The sequence below is a fragment of the Homalodisca vitripennis genome, chromosome 2 (assembly GCF_021130785.1).
Source record: "Homalodisca vitripennis isolate AUS2020 chromosome 2, UT_GWSS_2.1, whole genome shotgun sequence".
Lineage (NCBI taxonomy): Eukaryota > Metazoa > Arthropoda > Insecta > Hemiptera > Cicadellidae > Homalodisca > Homalodisca vitripennis.
This window is the reverse complement of record NC_060208.1, coordinates 88816828-88835838: the sequence shown is the minus strand read 5'-3', so window position 1 is coordinate 88835838 and position 19011 is coordinate 88816828. Positions and strand designations below refer to the sequence as shown.

Below are 19011 nucleotides of genomic sequence, written 5' to 3'. Positions count from 1 at the left end.
TCCACAGGAATCAATTCCATACCTCAACACAGATTCGAAATAGCCAAAATAAATAGTTTTTGCTGTTCTTAAGTCAGTCAAGTCTCTAATTTTACGAATAGCATAACATGCTGAATTTAGTTTCCCATTTAACTGACTGATGTGATTTTCCCATCTAAGATTGTCATCTAAAGTAACACCAAGAAACTTACAATTTTTTGTAGAAGTAAGTTTACTTTGGTAAAAAGTTATTTCAAGTTGTTCTCTAAAGTTTCTAATAAAGTGAAAATTAAGTATGGATGTTTTGGAAATATTTAAGGATAGTTTGTTAGCTTTAAGCCAGTTAAAAATCAAACTAATGTTATCATATAATTTTTGAGATAGTTCAGTTTTATTGTCAGATTTAATCAAACTAGTGGTGTCATCAGCAAAGAGAATTAATTTGTCACATAAATTGAACTGCTTGGATAAGTCGTTTATAAAAATTAAAAATAGTATTGGACCTAAAACTGACCCTTGGGGTACGCCTGCCTCCAAATAGCGGGCAGGAGATAGATATTTATGGACAGAACCAGCACTGTTTTGAACTATCTCTACTACCTGGCTGCGATCCCTCAGAAAGCTACTAAACCAATTGAGAGCAACTCCTCTGATGCCATAATACTCCAATTTATTTAACAACATTTCATGGTCTACACAATCAAAAGCCTTCTGGAGGTCACAGAACAGGCCACAGGTCGACTGTCCCTGGTCCAAGGCAGTTAGCACATAATCAGTTAAACTTATGATAGCATCTGAAGTTGACAAATTAGATTGAAAACCAAATTGATTTTTATTTATTATTGAGAATGATTTTTAAAAATTTTCAAGCCGTAATTTTACAATAGTTTCTAATAATTTTGAAAAAACTGAAAGAACTGAAATAGGTCTGTAATTTTCTGCAAGATTTGAATTATTGTTTTTAAATTTTGGAGTTACTCTGGCTACCTTGAGACATTCAGGGAAGACTCCGTGAGTCAGGGAGCTATTCACCAAAGAGCAAAGAGGTTTTGACAGAATGTGGATGTGTTCCTTCAATATCCTTGGAGGTATTCCATCCAGGCCTGGTGACTTACTTGATTTAAATTTACTTATAACTTCAATTATCTCTTTTTCACAAACAGGATAGAGATAAAATGAACCATTAACAAATGGATTTGGCAAAACATTTTGTGGATCGTAATGCCTTGAATTCAGCAAGTCAAGTTGGTTTGAGATAATATGAGGTACACTTGTGAAGTGCCTGTTAAATGCTATTGCAACATCCATTGGCTCAGTAATATCTTGTCCATTAACAATTAGATTAATGTTTTTTACAGAAGCGAATGATTTAGTCTCTGAATTAATGATATTCCAGGTTGTTCTAGGAATATTTTTAGAGGATTGTATTTTATTTACTAGGGGTTCTCTTTTTGCATAAAGGACTATTTTCTTATGATGTTTAAGGTAAGTTTTATATTCTTTCCAGCTATTTTCTGTGTTTATTGACTTGGCTCTGGCAAACAGCTCCCTTGACAGGACAGCACTTGCCCTAACCACATCAGTTACCCAGGAATATGGACTTGACTTAAGTTTTGTTATTGTTTTTAATGGGAATGCTAATTCATAATATAATATCAGCTTATCAACAAATTTTGAGAAATTTGCATCAACCGATTCACCAGAAATCACATCAAACCAGTCCTCCTTTTGCAGAAAGTCATGAAACATTCTATGACCCTGCTCAGAAAATATCCTATGTGTAATTATTTTACTATTTTCATTTTTTAGTAATAAATTATTGACATTTATTTTCAAAATTTGAGAAAAATTATGATCTGAAAAGCCAGAGTGAAGGTTAAGACTTGATAGCAGATTCTGAGGTATGTTACTAACAATATTATCTAAACAAGATTCAACATTTTTGGTAACTCTAGTAGGTTCATTTATAAAATATCTAAAATTATAACATTTTAAAATATTCTTAAAAGCTAAAGACTCTGAGTGCTATCAACTTGATGAGTACTATCAGCTACAGAAGTTTGTGACATCCTTTACAGAACACTCTCTCTCTCTCTATGTGTATATATATATATATATATATATATATATATATATATATATATATATATATTGAATTGAATTGCATTTATTCAAGAAATTATACATTTCTGAGGCCCCGCTAAGTACAATACTTGTCAGCGGGAACCTATATAACTATATTTTACTACAGTTGAGATACATACTTACATTCAATTATCTTTCAGGTCCTTAACATAGTATTTTTAATTTAATTGTGGTGAACATTGGTATATAATATACATACAACAGTGAAATTATTAATTTGGAGTGATTAAAAAATATTGTCTGATTATTACTATAAGCTAATACAATACATCATTCCCATAACACTATTAAATATTTAGAACATTCTGTTGATTAAGTTTCTAGATAACCTGAAAAGTTGAAAAAAAGTAAATAAATTGGGTGAATAGGTCAATGGTATTGACCGTGGCGAATATTCAAAAGACTCGGTCAACTAAGTAACTCATTAGTCTTATCAGTTATTACCCATTCCTATTCATTTGTGTAATAACCATTAAAGATGTTGGGTTATCGGAAGAGGTAGACAAACATTACGTACAGTTCAAACAAGTTTTCAAAAACGATTAATTTCCGTGCACTGGGCAACAACCAACAGTCATGTTGTGTACATACAGACGGATCGAGGTGAATTGATATGATATAAATGTGGTTATTACAATTGTTACAGCTATTCTAATTTATTTATTTTCTAGAAATTAATTATGTATATCAAATTTAGTCATTCTTACTTAATAAATTTTCTTCGCATGCACGTATTTGAACATATGCTGGCGTACTGTGTGTCGGTTATGTCTTTGTTAAATGTTGTGTAAAGTGTGATTGAAAGTATTCAACTGTGTAAGTGGAAATTTGGATATTCAATTTTCCAGGTAAATAACATTATCTTGATAACTATGGTGTTGCCCCTAATAACTTACATTTAATACTAAATATAATATAAATTATGTTGATATATTTTAAAGCTACACTCTTAGTTATATTTACATTTAGTGTATAGAATAAATAAAAATTCAAGCAACTCTCAATCTGGCAGTTCTTACCAAAATTTCTATATTAGTCATTTATAACAACAGATAGTAACCGAGTACATAAATTCATTTCTAATATAAGCTCAAATAATTAAACACAACCAGTAATAAATTGTTATATCCTTTAGTAGACATAGTGTACCAGAAACACTACATACAGCACAATGGAGATTACTTCTAGAACCAGTAAAGTTGAGTACTTATGCTTTACTTGATGTATTATCAATGAGTTATACTGTACAGTATTAATGGAACACCAGTAACAAATTGCAATCATCGGTTTTACATAAAGTTCAGATTACGTTATACCTAGTCAATTACTCAATATGTGCATTAAAGTGGGAAATAAGCAAAAATATATTATTTAAGTTTTAAACAGAAAAAAAAACAATAATAAAAATCCATCCCTGAGGATAACAGAAGTCTAGAGAGATATACTTGATTTAATTAGTAAATAAATAAAGATATCTTAGTAAACTGTACACATAACAATAAAAGAACGCAAAATATTTCTCTGACAGGTATATAAACAATCTCTTGTAGATAGGTCTCGTCTTTTGTAGATATTATTTGTAATGAGTAAAATTATATATATATATATATATATATATATAATATATAATATATATATATATATATATATATATATATATATAAGGCTTTCTTAGCACATTTACATGTAATCAATACCTCTAAAACCATACAAAATAAACTGTTATTTACAACAAGTTTGAGAAATGTTATAGGCATTCAAGAAAACTTTTTTTTCTCAAGGTACATAAATATGAGGGAAGTTTGAAAAGTAAGTTGCTTCAATAAAATAGCAAGTAACATTTACAGCTTTGTTACTATGCACATTTAAAAGGATAAAAGGACAACTCTTACTCTATTTTTCTCCATTGTCACCATTTAGATTTAATTACTTATTGTATCTAGGTACAAGCTTTTTAATACCTGTTAAATAAAATTTTGCTGCCTATGTATGTAACTGACCGTGGTGGTTTTCATGGTGATGAGGTGTGAACCAAACAACATCGATTGTCTCTTTTGTTTGACATTTATACCAGAAACAGATGTTTCATTACCAGCGACTTTGTGGTTACTTTGTGGTTAAGAAATGTGTCATTCATTTAGAACTGGTCCCATTCTCTTTGCTCTGAGTTAACAGTCAAGAAATGGGTATCCATCGGGTACAAAATTAACGATATTTAAGTTTCTTAAAGTATCTGGAAAATGTTTTGAAAGATCTGTAATTGTGAAACTTTAACTTAGGGAACACAATTTACAGTGAATTTTCACTATTTACTTCACAGACAGCAGGAGAGTTGACAAAGTGGCAACCATTTTGAACACTAGTCTAGAAGGACTTGTCAATGACAGCAACCTTCACTATAACACTACTAGATACATATTCAATGTATCTACATAATGCCACTCAGATTGCACCACTACTATCATCCATTCAGTGATCAGATACCTGGACAACTTACTTTTCAAATGACCCTCTAACAGAGTTGTGAATTGTTTAAAGGTTAAATGGCCGACATATTGAAATGAGATAGTGGTACCTAGCTGGTTAATGAACGTGGCAGTTTTTTCTACCAAATTTCGACTTGTTTGAGGTTTTTTATGGCAGTTATCATTTCCACAAGCCGTGTTATACAGTATACATATATTGAAAATGTGGGTGTTTTGGGCTCTAGAAGTAAATTTACATCAAGAATTACCTTAAAAGCTACCATGAGGACAGTTGCAAAAGGCTGATTTTTTATACAAAATCTATCTAAAACTAATACTAAAACTTAGGGTAATGTTATATTCCCATTTATGAAGCAAATCAAAAATGTCTATAAAAACAAGGTCTGGTTCTTTCACATAAACTTAATTTATCATTTTCTCCTGATTGGTCAGCCACCAAGAGATTGTATGCTGGGTGAGGAGCTACTGTTTACTACAAATAGAACTACTTTTTATTGCCGTCATTATATGTTTTTTTTCTTAAAATTTTCAAATAATCATCACTTAGAATTATGAATAAACAACTAATGAATGCTACACACTAGAAGAAACTCAGACTTGGCACTCACGCGTCATCATATCGAAGTCGAGGTTGCTCAGTCGGTAGAAGTCATACTCCGATTCTGGCAACTGTCGCGGACCATTGTCGTCTGAGTCACTCTCTGCCTCCTCCACTTCTCCTTCTCCATACTCCCAGTCTAGATCCATAACATTAATGAAGTAATGGTCAAAGTGAATAAAAAGTCAAGTCTACACAGTAGAAAGCAAAAAAAGTATAAAACAGGCCATTTTACTTAAAATTAGCGTATTTATTATAAAATTAAAAAATAACTATTTACAAAACTGTTAATTTCAAATAAATATTAATTTTATTGTTATTGTGTTATTATTAAACTGAAAGTTTCATTACATTTTACTACAAAACAAGATAAATATTTCAAAATAATCACAACACTACCACATGATGAAGAATAATAACGAGATACATAGTATCAGTAGACACACGCGCTTGTGACAACTGAAAAAGTAATAATATATGCCATAGATATGTTTGGTTATGGCTTTGTAGGAGACAAAAAACTGACAAGTAGGCAGTGGAAGTTAGACAATGGGCGCTCCAGTCTCCCTGCCACTGAGTGAAGGTCGTTTATAAATACTTCCTTGATAACCGCGATAAGCACGGAGCGTGCACTGGGCATTTCAAAGACTTTTTGTCACCTAAAAGACTCTCCAAGAGACATAATCTATAATATCAGATATAACTGTATTTGGCGTATTGGTCAAAGTCTAATATATTCATCTACGGCGTTGGAAGGGTTAACAAACCTTGCAAATCAGCCATGTGTTTGCCTGTGCGGAAGTTACCATATGGGCAGATGAAGGATTAATATTACACCTCTCAGTAACGTATTGTCCCTTACCGGCATAAGTGGAGTAATCAAAGGTGGAAGGAGACTGCCATGTTCGCCTCTGCAGGATGTTGTGTTCCTCCTCATCTTCACTATCACTTGGCTCACGTGGGTACTCATACACGCAGTGGTATTTCTGACGCTTGAAGTAAACATTACGCTTCTCTCCCTGAAACATAAGTGCAACTAATACTTAAAAATCTAATTATTTCCATATAATAGGATTTTTTTTTAAACCCTATTTTGTAAGCATAATAGAATCGGCACAAATCGCCTAATGCACAGAGGTAAAATAACGTTTGCACAGGGTTAAAGTTACTTTTGGAAAGAGACTAAATGTTTTATGAATTATAAGTATGTTCTTATTTTAAACATTGACTTTATTGTATCAAAGTAAGAAAGAATTAACTTTTTGTACATCACATCAGAATTAAATACAGTGATACCAAAAAATGTACACTATACAACAACAAAAATGGAATCTTAGTTCTTAAGTTTAAGGGGCCGGTGTCATGATTATTATCTACGTTTTTGAGTTCACACCACAAACCAAATGAGAGTTTGACCAGAATATATTCACAACCCTGTAGGAGAATCTTGTCAAACACAATACAAGGTGACAATTACTTTAGATGTAGCCATATTCCACGTTTCCAAATAATAACACTGGCATTCCACACCCTACCAGGGGGTGTTCAAAAGTAAATCAGAAGTACATTAGGATATATTTCAAAAACATATAAGCCACATATTAAGTATAAAAGCTTTCAACCGATAACAAATATGTATATAAAACAGAAGTTTCAGATACCTAAAATCACTGTAGTATAATCAAGAAATTCTTTAAAAATATAGATAGATACATTTTACTTTCTACAAAACAACTTATGCCCTTAACAATACTCTCATTCCACTTAAAAGATTTGTCTAACTCTATTTTTTGAAACCTTTTTATATCTATCTTCAGTAATGGCCAATAGCTCCTCCCTCTTTTTTCTGATAAATCTGAGTTCTTTCATAATTAGAAAAAGAAGAAAATCACTAGGTCAGGTAAGTAAATAGCATGAGGCAGCGGTACCATGCCGTGGTTTTCCTAAAACTGGTTAACAGAGATGGCTGTGTGCAGGTGTGTTGTCATGATACAAAAAGCACAACAAGATCAGATCCACAACTGTAAAATATTCTTAAAACTTCTTTGATTATGAGTTCTCAAATTTTCTCAACATTTTTGCCTGTTCGGGTAGTTAACCCTTTACACTCTATTTTTTTTTACCTATCTGCCATTGCAGTAACTATTAAAGCAGCGAACAAACAGTGTAATGCACATGAGCGCTGTCTCCCAACATGTCTTGGGTACGAAATTACGATTTTTACAGTGAAATCTTTGTAGAGTGCTGTTTACTGTGCAAATTTAAGATGTTCAATCAAAATAATTAATCAATCTGCCGACTGCAAAATATGATCAGTTATCCGGTTTTTGACAGCAAGGAACATTCCAGCAGCAGATATTCAACAGTTAAGTGAAGTGTACGGCCCTAATACGATGAGAGACAACAAAGTACAGAAGCGAGTGAGAGCTTTCAAAAACGGACGGGAAAATTTCTATGATGAACTAGGATCTGGCCGGCCGTAAGTGATCATGGAAGATTTGGTAAATGTCGTTGATGAAAAGATTTGTGAACATCGGAGATTTACCAGTTCATCATAAGCATTGGAATTTCCGACTAAAAGTAAAACGACTTTGCACAAAATTGTCTCTAAACATCAGGTTTATTTCAGTTAAGTTCCTTATATCCATCTACTGAAGTATAAGGAAAATGTGGAAAATCAGGTCTATCATAAACAGTTCAACAATTGTCTAATCCATCACCATCACGACTATTATTTGAGGTTGGACCTAGGTCTTCATCACTTTCACTACCTGATCAATTTTCCAATGTTTTCCAGGACGATTTCACCATCACTATGTAGACATTGTTCTCTAACTCGGAAATAACCTCAGAATTAGAAAGAAACGAAGTGCCAGGTAATGAGAACACCAAATGAGGTTAACACATAGACTAATAAAAACGATAACAGATGATTGTTTTTCTTCAGCTGTTAGCTTTAGTTCTTACGATTACCATGCGATCGCAGCACCAATCGAAATAACAGACCTGCTGGAAATAGAAGGAAACTGATGTCACGGATACTGTCCGACATAACAGTGGAACAGTAAAATTATAATGTTGGATGAGGTCTGATGTATGAGTTGTAAGGTTAAAAGTTGTCCAGACACTATTTTTGAAATTGTACAACTACTAGTACACTAGATTTTTCACATAGTGTCATCCTTGTAAGCTGTTTTCATTACTTCTGGCAACCCTATTCCATTTCTTTTGATAACCTTCTTGTAGGCGCATTAAATTCAATAGAAATTAAACTATACCCTCCCCCCTACCCACCTTCTGCTTCTCGGCAGACCTCAACGCAGACTTGGTGGGGGTCGCGTTACTGTCCCATGTAGAAGGAACAAACTCTGTAGTACTGGCACAGCTCGAGTTGTCCTCTCCCTCCTCTCCATCATCCTCATCCTCCCCTTCCTCCTCAGATATCCGGGCCATTGACATCTCTGATACCCCCTCTTGCGGCTGTCAATAATCAACACACATTACAAAGTTGTGCGGTAAACAAGAACCAATTGTTTTCTTACAAATGAGATTAATAAGTGTTTACTTAAAATTAAAAAATGGTTTCTACATCAAGGTATTCACAATAAGCAAAAGAATGCTAACTTTACCAATTATCAGTTTTTTTTTTCAAAAATTGCTTACACTAAATTTATATAGATACAAAATTATTTTTATTACAAAATTTTTTACTCCACAAGGAAGACTCAAAAGGTCGCTGGAATCATTATTTATTTATATTTAACAAGAATTCATCTCAGGAAAATGTCCTTTACTTATAGCTGGCAGGACTGCTGGTGCACAGAGACAGTGCTATATGACATCTCAAAATCAAACAAAATAAAATGCAGGCCTTTTGTCACAAACTACTTGTAGATTTTTAAAGTATTAAAAAAAACTGACATATTCACCAGCAGTTCTGCAAACCACAGATATGCATTTCAGCGAATCCCTCCTTGAATACATGTACTAATGCTAGAAACATTTTGACACTTCTTCGTAATGTATGAGTTTGGAATTGTGAATTCTACATATGTCTATTACAACAAAGATCTATTCTAAAGTATCCAACTGTTATCTCAGATAGTATTTGTTTATAAGCTCTTTTGACAAGTTTCCTCCTCCAAAATACTCTACTTTGGTTCCACACATTAGGCCCAATATTGCTGCAAGTTTTGGAAGCATATCCAGAAGGTCATCATTTTTTACATAATTTAATTTCTGAACTGAAACCAAATTTTAAAATTAATACATATTGAAATCATTACAAGTCACACCTTGCAGTAACAGGTGGGTCAGCAACCCGATGTAACAGATGAATGTTGTTTGGTCAAGAAATTTTTAATTAAGATAGGAAAACTATTGAGAAACTCTGAACTTGGCCAATTCTTATATGAAATATACAATAGACAAACTAAAGTTATTCCTCCCTCTGTAATACATTGACAATCTATTGTTAACATACAAATATAATTGATAACTTATTTGTTTCAACATATTGTGCAGTCCGTTCATTCCAATGAATTAGTGTAAGTGTCAGCGTCAGCCAGATATACTCTATGTATACGGTGATAAAAAAGGAAAAATGTGTACAAAGATTCGCAACTCACCAGGTAACATATGTCCTGATTATGTGAATCATATATTGTACATGTGTTAACTGCATCTTATTAAATCATAACTTACTCCTGTGTTTAAATATAATATATAGAGTCATTTAATTTTTGAGTAGACTTTTTAATTTTACTAAAGTTTGTTATTAATGGGAGGTAGCTATTCAAGGTATGACACTTAAATTGCAGAAATATTATATGAGATAAGAAGTAAGCATAGGGCGAGAAAGTGATAACACATGCCAAAAAGGCATATCCGGATAGATTTATTATTGGTAAAGTAATAAATCGTGTTGCATTACCAACTTTCCATTAGCCAAGTTGAGTGAAACCACCCGATTCATTTCTTTCAATTTTTAAAAAGTGAAATATCAATATTAACAATGCATTAAGAAATTTACAAAAACAAAATCATCCTCCACCAAACTCAAAATGGTGTTCTGCATTTTTTATCTGATGTTTTTTTTATTTTAAAAATAAGAAAAATAATCTATACCAATGTTTTAAGTTTAAAAATACCTATCTAGTCGCACAACATGACAATGAAACCAATAACGTTATTTTACCCATTACATAAAGGTATAGTGAGCCTGAATCTTAATACAGGCTTACAAAATAAAAAAAAATATTGATTTTTTTACTTTCAAATCACTAAACTGAATGGAATAAATCTATTAGATTATCCTGGAATAAATTGTTGGTATATTCATATCATCTAAGAGTGCAACGGGTACTAAAATCTTTGCTGAGTAGCACTATAAGTTGGTGGAGCTTTTTTCCCCCTCTTAGGACAAGAAGCTGAGAAAACTCTCACTGCACTCAGTCCTAAAAGGACTTTTTGCTTTCTTCCAGAGTGACAGGATATTCAGAATGGGTAAGGTTTGGTGTAAATGTCACCTCCTGTCAAGATCGAAGAGAAAGGATAGCCTGCACTATATCTTAGTCATGTCAGGAGAGGAGGCCAGATATGTACCAGCCTCTCCAAAGCCTGTCTTCATACAGACTCATACAAACAGTTTATTCAATGACATCATCTGAGAAATAGCAGCATTTTTAGCAGTTTTATTTGTCTGTGTTTTTAATAGTAAAATACATTTACTAGGTTCTCCAACTGTTCCAAATACTTTCTCATCAACTTGCAAAAAGCTTTCTAAAGTGAGCTTCCGGTGAGTTATTTGAGTTAAATAAATAATTTCTTCGATAGTCTGCATTAATCTTCTAGCACAATTGCATGTATATTTCAATTTTTTGTTAATTTATGAAGTTATGCATTTATACTGAATGAGGTTTCTTATCAATTAATATTTTACAATATTTTTAATCGGGAATTAAAAAAATTTTAATTTTCTTTACATTAATGAAAACAACTGACCCAAATAATACTCAGAATAATAGTAAGCCCAGAAAGAATCTTCCCAGGTAAAGTTGCAACAAACTCAAAACGTTTTGTAGTAACACCAATCTAACAGGAGAAACACAAACTAAATATGCTCCATCCATTACAGTTGCTGGTGTAGGAAATTAAATATCCCATAGTATATCATAATATACACTCTTATCTATTTAAAAAGTTTTATTATTCTTCCCAGGCTGTACATTAAATTTTAATACATATTTCGTTTACTAATATCATATGAGTAGTAATTTAGACTTTAGACAGAGAAAATTTCATGCATTTAACAAACAGGACCAACAATAATTTTGTTTACAACAAATTGTTTGTATACACATAACATCTCCAAACCCAAAGTAAGCTACTCACACCGGGGAAACATACCCACAATGCTTACTTTAACATTAAACATGCAAACCGTGTGATCAAACAATAGAACAAGATAGAAGGTAATAGAATAATTAGAAGATATTATAGTACCTCAAGATCGTCACAAGCAATGACGACACGAACCGCTTCCTCCCTATCCCCTTCCTACGAGAGAGCAGAAGACGAAAACAAGAAGTTATTAGACAACAAGCAACACTAGACACCACATATTTAGAAGAGGGCATATCTTTGATAATTTAACACCATACAATACAAGTTTCAATGGATTATACAGACTAAATTCAAAAGTGAGTCAGTACACCAAAATCATTCAAAACACTTCAAATAGTTCTTAAATCAAAACATTTCACGCACTTAATAGTTTGAGTCAGACACGTATGACCCAAAGTTATCCAGCAATCCTAAAAAAAACCCGATCATAATACTTGATAAGTTTTTTAATGCTTTTACTAAACTCAAATCAAATTAAAAATGTGTACTTGCCCAGCCTTACTTCATAGTTCAAGTTTGATTTGACAATCCTGTACAAATTCAAGAGAAATAGGTCTACTAGTGAGTACAGACATTATTTCCAGTTAGTAATGGAAGAACTGGCAGGGATATTCAGCCATATTGGACTTTTATTTTGTGTTTAGAATACGTTAAAATCAAGTAAATCAAAGCGTCCTCTCGACGTCATTGAAACAGTTTCAAACCATTCGTCTAACATATTGCAACATTTAAAAAATGATTTATATGTTGGAAATCAGTGGGCTTGTACAGCTGAAAATTCATGTTAGTTTCTTTTCCAAGACATGCTACAAACTGGTAATAACCTCAATACATACAAGTGCTGGTATATCCCTGACATTGTAAGGACCTATGAAACTTCTCTTGCAAAGATACAGTTTAGTCATAGAGGAAACAGTAATTCATTTCAAATTGTTGATTTAAAGTGACAAAGATTAAAGAAAAAATAAACCATTCCTATCTGTTAATTAAAAGGAGAAGTAAACAACCAAAATTATTGATAAGATATGCGCTCCTCTGAAACAATTAGCTACATAGAGAAAATAGAATATAGAAGACCAAAGAAAGCAATTAATACAATTACCACATTTAAAACAACACAATTACTACAACTATTATACTCAATACTCAGAATCTACTTATGTTCATAGATCCCTATTTTACTATATACCACTGTATTTCAAAATCATTTTAAAAGCTGATATAATTGGACAGCCTACCTTATTAATGAACATTTGCATGAATAAGGTGTATACAGAAAGTTTTTAAACCTTTTTAAAACAAATATATAATCATTCATACTGTACAAAATAGTCATCTGTAACCACTGAAAGTATTTTTTTTTTTTATTCTTGACATAGTTACAAAGTTTTTGACAATAAAAGTTTGCACTAACGGTTAAAAAGTAAGCAGAAAATATACACTTATTTAGCTCTGTTAAAACTAATAACTCGTTTTTGAAATCAACTTGTAGGTATAATAATAGTCAAGAGTAAAATCTTTATTGAATATTAGTTTTTTGATTAAAACAAACAGGTACTGACTGGTTAATGATTTAAGTTATAAATTTAGTATGAATTACTAATATTTTTCTAATCATTAAATCTTATCTCCAAGAAAGTCGTTAAAATACTAAAAAATCCTATTGGCAAAGTATGCACTATGACTTTTACTAAATTTAGAGATAATAATGTCTTTATAAAATTGCATAGTATTTATTTATTTGTTTCTTACCAAGATAAGATTTATCTATAAGATCACAATGTAATTACTAAACCTTTTTTCTTCATCATAGTTCAATACATGTGAATAGCAACTTTTACAAATTAAAACTATTATATGACAAACCAATACTCATGACACACATGCTTTTCACACATTTACGCTAATGGTAACACCACTAAATGAAGCATTCGTAGTACATACCCTCCAGATAAACTCTCCGCTTGAAGAAGAATGTTCTTCAGAATCATCAGAGGTGTCACTCTCCCAGTCCGGAGCATAGTCATTGTTGTCGACATCAATGAATGAGGTTGTCATCATGTCATCTTGCTCAGGCTGATTTGTCAGCTCCATGAGTTGCCCCATGGTGGGTCGCCATGTTCCCTTGTCAGCGTCTTCTGGTGATGGCATCGGAGCTTTCGACACAACTGAGGGTTCTAGAGCCAAAGTCATGCCTTGTAGTCTCCTCGCTCGTTCGGAGTCATCAGGAGATGAATCTTCTGAAGGAGTATTCTTATTTTCACTCAATGGCAGTTTGAGGACCACTTCGTTTGCTAAGTCACTTAATGATGGAATATTCTTCACTTCTTCCTTTGAGTCCTTGACTGAAATTTTAGGCTCAATTATCAAGGGCTTTTCAAAACTCTTTGTCGATCCCACGGTTATACACTTTGTTTCCAGGGTAGGTGTCGATGTAAATGAGGACAACTGGGAGTTATCCTTACTCTCATCAAATGATGTATTATTTGGCGTCGAGATAGCCAAGGTTGAGTTGACATCATAGAACTTTGCTGCTACCTCCAGCAGGTCCATACTAGGAGACTCAGGTGTTGTTGCAGTCACTTGAGTAACAACAGGTGATGATTGTGTTATCAATTCTTCTGGTTTTGGCCAGCCATTGTTCAGGCAAGCTACTGCATTCTCATTCTTTGAGCTTTCATTTAGTTCTGGTAAAGACACCGAGTTGGATAAAAGAACAGATTTTAACCAGTTTTGTGAGTCATCCAGTTTGTACTTTAACTGTCCTTCTTGTGTCGGTTGTGACGGTTTTTTCGACTGAATCTAACATTTCATCGATTTTATCACAGATTTTGCTCTCATTCTTTAGTGAAACAGTACATAACTGAAGAGCATTTGAATTGAAGTTGCCTTTCATTACAGTGGAGAGATCATTAGAAACAGATGAATCTGTTTCTTCACTCTTGCCTAAAGAGGTTTCAACGGAACTTCCGTTATCGTTATTTTGTTCATCTGTTGTTTCTGAATTGACATTATCTGATGTCTCACCAGAACTTTCCTTGCTGCTGATCATCCCACAACTCAAAACATCAGAAAACTCGCTTTCTTCTTTCAGGTCAGATTCTTTCAACATCCCTGCTTCCACCAGTTCTTGTACAATTTCTTCAGCCTCATTGTTGGGCCGGATTTCCTCCACTGGTTCGTACATTTGTCCAAGATCAAATGGCAAACTTGGAGGCCCATTGTCAAACAGGTCTGATCTGACTGATGAAGGTGATAGATAAAATCCAGACAAATTGCCTCCTGTTTCTGATGATGAAAATGACACAGCTATTCCAGTGCGACTTGAGCCCGATGATAAAGGAGAAACACTATCAGGAGTATAAGTGGGGTTATTTCTGTCAACAGACAACATATTGTCATCAGCTGAATGGTAGAAAGTGTAGGTTTCAGAGTTTACAGAACTGTTATCATCCACTGGCTCTACGATTTGCTTCACGAACGCCAACTGTGACCTTGGTCTCGGACTTTCATAAAGTGTCACTTTATTAGTTTCAGTATCAACGATCAATAAGTCATCCATTTCATCTTTTGTATTCTCCACAACTTTCTGCGCTTTCCCTCCTCTTGCATTCTCTAAATCCTCCACAGTCACTAAGATATTATCACTTTCAGTGCTCTCTGAATTGCAAACATCCAATGCATTTCTGATGTCATCTTCAAACCGCAACAGATTTCCGTCTTCTTTTGTGGCATCCAGATACATCACTGGGCTTGACTTTCCTGATGATTCAATACTTTTCCCTGCATCATCCAACAAAAGTGATGACTGATTAGAACTTATGCTTTCTCTCTCTTCAAATATTGGTGACAGAGGCACTGGGAATGTATTATACTGGATGACCAAATCGGTTCTCTCCTCTTCTGGAGATACATCTTCCTCAGCATTTTCTGCTCTCTCAGGGTTTTGGGCACAAGGAAGCTTCTCCCTTAACTCATTTCGGATTGCAGTAACAAATTCTTCGTCAATGTCAAATGACACATAGCTTGTATCTTTTCCTTCCTCAGGTGCTGCCGGTAGCCACCCACTAGCTACCGGTTGCGAATCAACCAAAGCTGTCCCAGGAGGTGGATGCAAATACCAACCGGTCTTCGTTTGTGAACCTGTTTCAAAATAATGATCTATATTGGAATTCAAGGCATTGTCAAGCTTATTTAGTCTATCTTGTTTATCATCAAACTGTTCAGAAGGCAAACACAAAATTTCATCTAGCGTTTGACAACTTTTAGAAGACTCAATTGGTTGTACAGTTGGTTCTGGTTCATTACAATCTTGTTCAAGGGCCGTGTCACTGACAATATTAACCATAAATGTACTTTCATCACTGCCATTATTTACTCCAAGATCTTCTTTTAAATTAGTTTTATTTTCCTCCATGTCTTCTATCGACTTCGTCTCAATATGTTTGCTATACTGTTCCTCTAGCTCAGCATCAATGTCTTCTAGGTTGTATTTCTCATCACAGGCATCTTCTACACTCTCGCTGAGGCTTCCCTTATCCCGGAAGCCGGAGTCACTGCTCCTCTCATCATCTGGTGTCAACAATTTTCCATCCTCATCATCGTCCATAGAGATCTTTTGGTTTTTTAAGCAAAAACCTGCAACACATTTGATAAAAATTAAAACAAAAATTTAACTTTACTGTATTTTTTAAATATTAATGTTACACAAAACAAAAACTGAATACAAAAACATTTGAATATGTTTACAAAAAATCAAAATGTTATATGAAAAAATTCTCTTATAACCTGTGATTTTAGTCATCAGGACTAATACATATGGAAATAAAAATACAACCCAGATGTAAAAGGAATAGAATGTTATCTCATCACGAAAACATTTCTCTATAGTTTCTAATGTTTCTATAGTACATGTAAAGTTATTAGTTTTAATAATAATCTAAAATTAATATACATTACCAACTTTGTATGTAATAGCAAATATTAATTTTTTATGACACAATCTTTAATAGTAAAATAAATGGCACATGATTTATGATTTGTAATAGAACTGTCTTGTTAAAAACCAAGTTTTCAAAGAGAACTTTAATAAAGAACGAATAACAAGATTAACTGTTACCTAATTGGAACCTACGCACTTCTCTTCTTCTTTACATAGAGATATAAAGGTGATATACAAAATTGTATATAAATATTTTTGGCATAACATATAAAATCACAAATTTACAAACATATTTATTTTTTGTTTCTTCAATTATGCTCTTTTTAATTTAACTTGACAAATTATGAAAGTACTTTATATACAAGAGTCATACGGAAAGTAAGGTCTGATTTCTTATAATAAATAAATTTATTTATTTTAATATTTTTAACTTGTTTTATTTGATTCTTGACATCTTTTATTATTTTTCAACAAAGTTTTCTTGCGTGTTGAGATTTTTTGTTTGGCCTTGACTCTAAACAGTGACGTTGTGAGATGCCATTCCATTGACTGATGTTTTGTTTCTGGGGTTATGTGAGAAAGCCATGTCTCATCACCTGTGACAATGTTCTCTAAAAGTGTAGTCTTCATCTTGAAATCGGACCAAAAATTTAACAGCACAACCCATTCTTCTTATTCTGTGTTCTTTAGTAAGCAGCCCGGGAACAACATGAGCGTAATTTGGAAAATTTCAAATATTCAGAGACAATTTCTGCGATTTTGTTTTACTTACAATCGTATATTCCAAAGCTAATGATGAAATAGTAAATTGTCAATCTTCACTAATCTTTTTATCAATGACATTGACCAAATCTTCTGTGATCAGTGTGGTTGGTCAGATTGCAGTTCTTCATGGACATATTCCCACCTATCTTTGAAAGCACTCACCCACGTCCACACTTTGCTGTCACTTTATCGTATTAGGACCGTACACTTTACTTACCTATGAATATCTGCTGCTGGAACGTTCCATGCTGTCAAAAACCGGATAACTTATCGTATTTCACAGTCAGCGAGTTAATCAATTGTTTTAAACACCTTAAATGTGCACAGTAAACAGTACTCTACAATAGTTTCACTGCAAATGGCGTCATTCCATATGCAAGGCATACTGGAAGTCAGCATACACTTTTTGCACTCTTCGTTCGCTACTCGAATAGTAACTACGAAATGGACCTTACTTTCCGGATGACTCATGTAAGTGGAATAAATCTTTGATTCAATAATTCAAAGTGCCCAGTTAGAACAAAAGTTCCCAATTATCTGAACTTAATTTCAAGAAGAAAAGGAATATCCTTCCAATTTGGAAAAGGTAAACCTGCTCTTCACAACAAACCACACCATTCTTGTGAAAGAAAACACGACAATAAGAAATATTATTTGTTCTTAATCTAAAATTAAGCTTAAGAAAGTATATTTTTATCAAGTCTCATCACTAAACCTGACTTTATGGCTACTAATGTGAACTGATAAAACTCCATCTAGATTTCCAATCTACCAATGTAGAGAAGAGAGTAACACTGCAGATGTTCATGGGCGAACAATTGATAATTGATGGGTTGTACCATATCTAATATTTACAAATCAAGTATTAAAATAACTTAAACTTTGAGGTTTGTACTGCTGTGAAATAAGTCAATTATGTAAATACATACACAAAGGAAATAACCAACCAACTGGTATTACTTTATTAGCCGATTGAGAATAAAAAAGAGCAACAAGTCTGTTTTAGTGATTAGCTGTTTTAAATAAACTAAAATATTCTCCTAAGATTAATATTGGAAGTTTGGAAGCCCATGAGATAGAGCCCCATAGTCAGATCTAATTCAAATCCACAAAAACCTTATCTACAGTGTGAGAGCTTTCGATTAATACCAAATATGTATATTAAATAATAGTTTTAGATACCTAAAATCCTAGTACATAAATTAAGAAAATGCTTTAAAAATATAAACCCTCTTAAAATATTGGTAGGTAATAATATATTAGTCACACAAAAAACATACTTATTTCCTTATTGCCTTTATTGGATTTTAATTAGCTTATTAACTACTTAGCGGTATTGGTATTCTTGTCGTACTTTAAACTAATTTTTTGCTGTTTTACAGTTCAAATATATACTTTTTTAATCAAATAAGTTATTGCAATGTAATGTCTTTTCAAATTTGTATAATATTTTATATACTGAACACTATTATTTTCATTATCCGTGTTCATGTCATCTTTACGTAAATGAAGCCATTTGCCAATTTAGGCATAGGATATTTACATGGTACAATAAACACTAGAAATAAAACCATAAAATACCCCAAAACAAGTGAAATGCATAATACGCGGTAGCTGATTGCATTGTATGACAATAGTAAACTCACAAATATGTAAACACTCATGACAGAGGACCAAGGAAGTGCTAACAT

At 33.0% G+C, this 19011-nt stretch overlaps 1 protein-coding gene across 1 annotated transcript in view; it reads right to left on the bottom strand.

Annotated features, from left to right (window-relative positions):
• Nucleotides 1–19011, bottom strand: part of LOC124354341 — a 148686-nt gene that overhangs the window by 5798 nt on the left and 123877 nt on the right. Inside the window, 6 exon segments of the mRNA XM_046804715.1 lie at nucleotides 5219–5347; nucleotides 6071–6227; nucleotides 8503–8688; nucleotides 11713–11766; nucleotides 13558–14357; nucleotides 14359–16251. Of these exon segments, the coding sequence (XP_046660671.1) occupies nucleotides 5219–5347; nucleotides 6071–6227; nucleotides 8503–8688; nucleotides 11713–11766; nucleotides 13558–14357; nucleotides 14359–16251 (3219 nt within the window).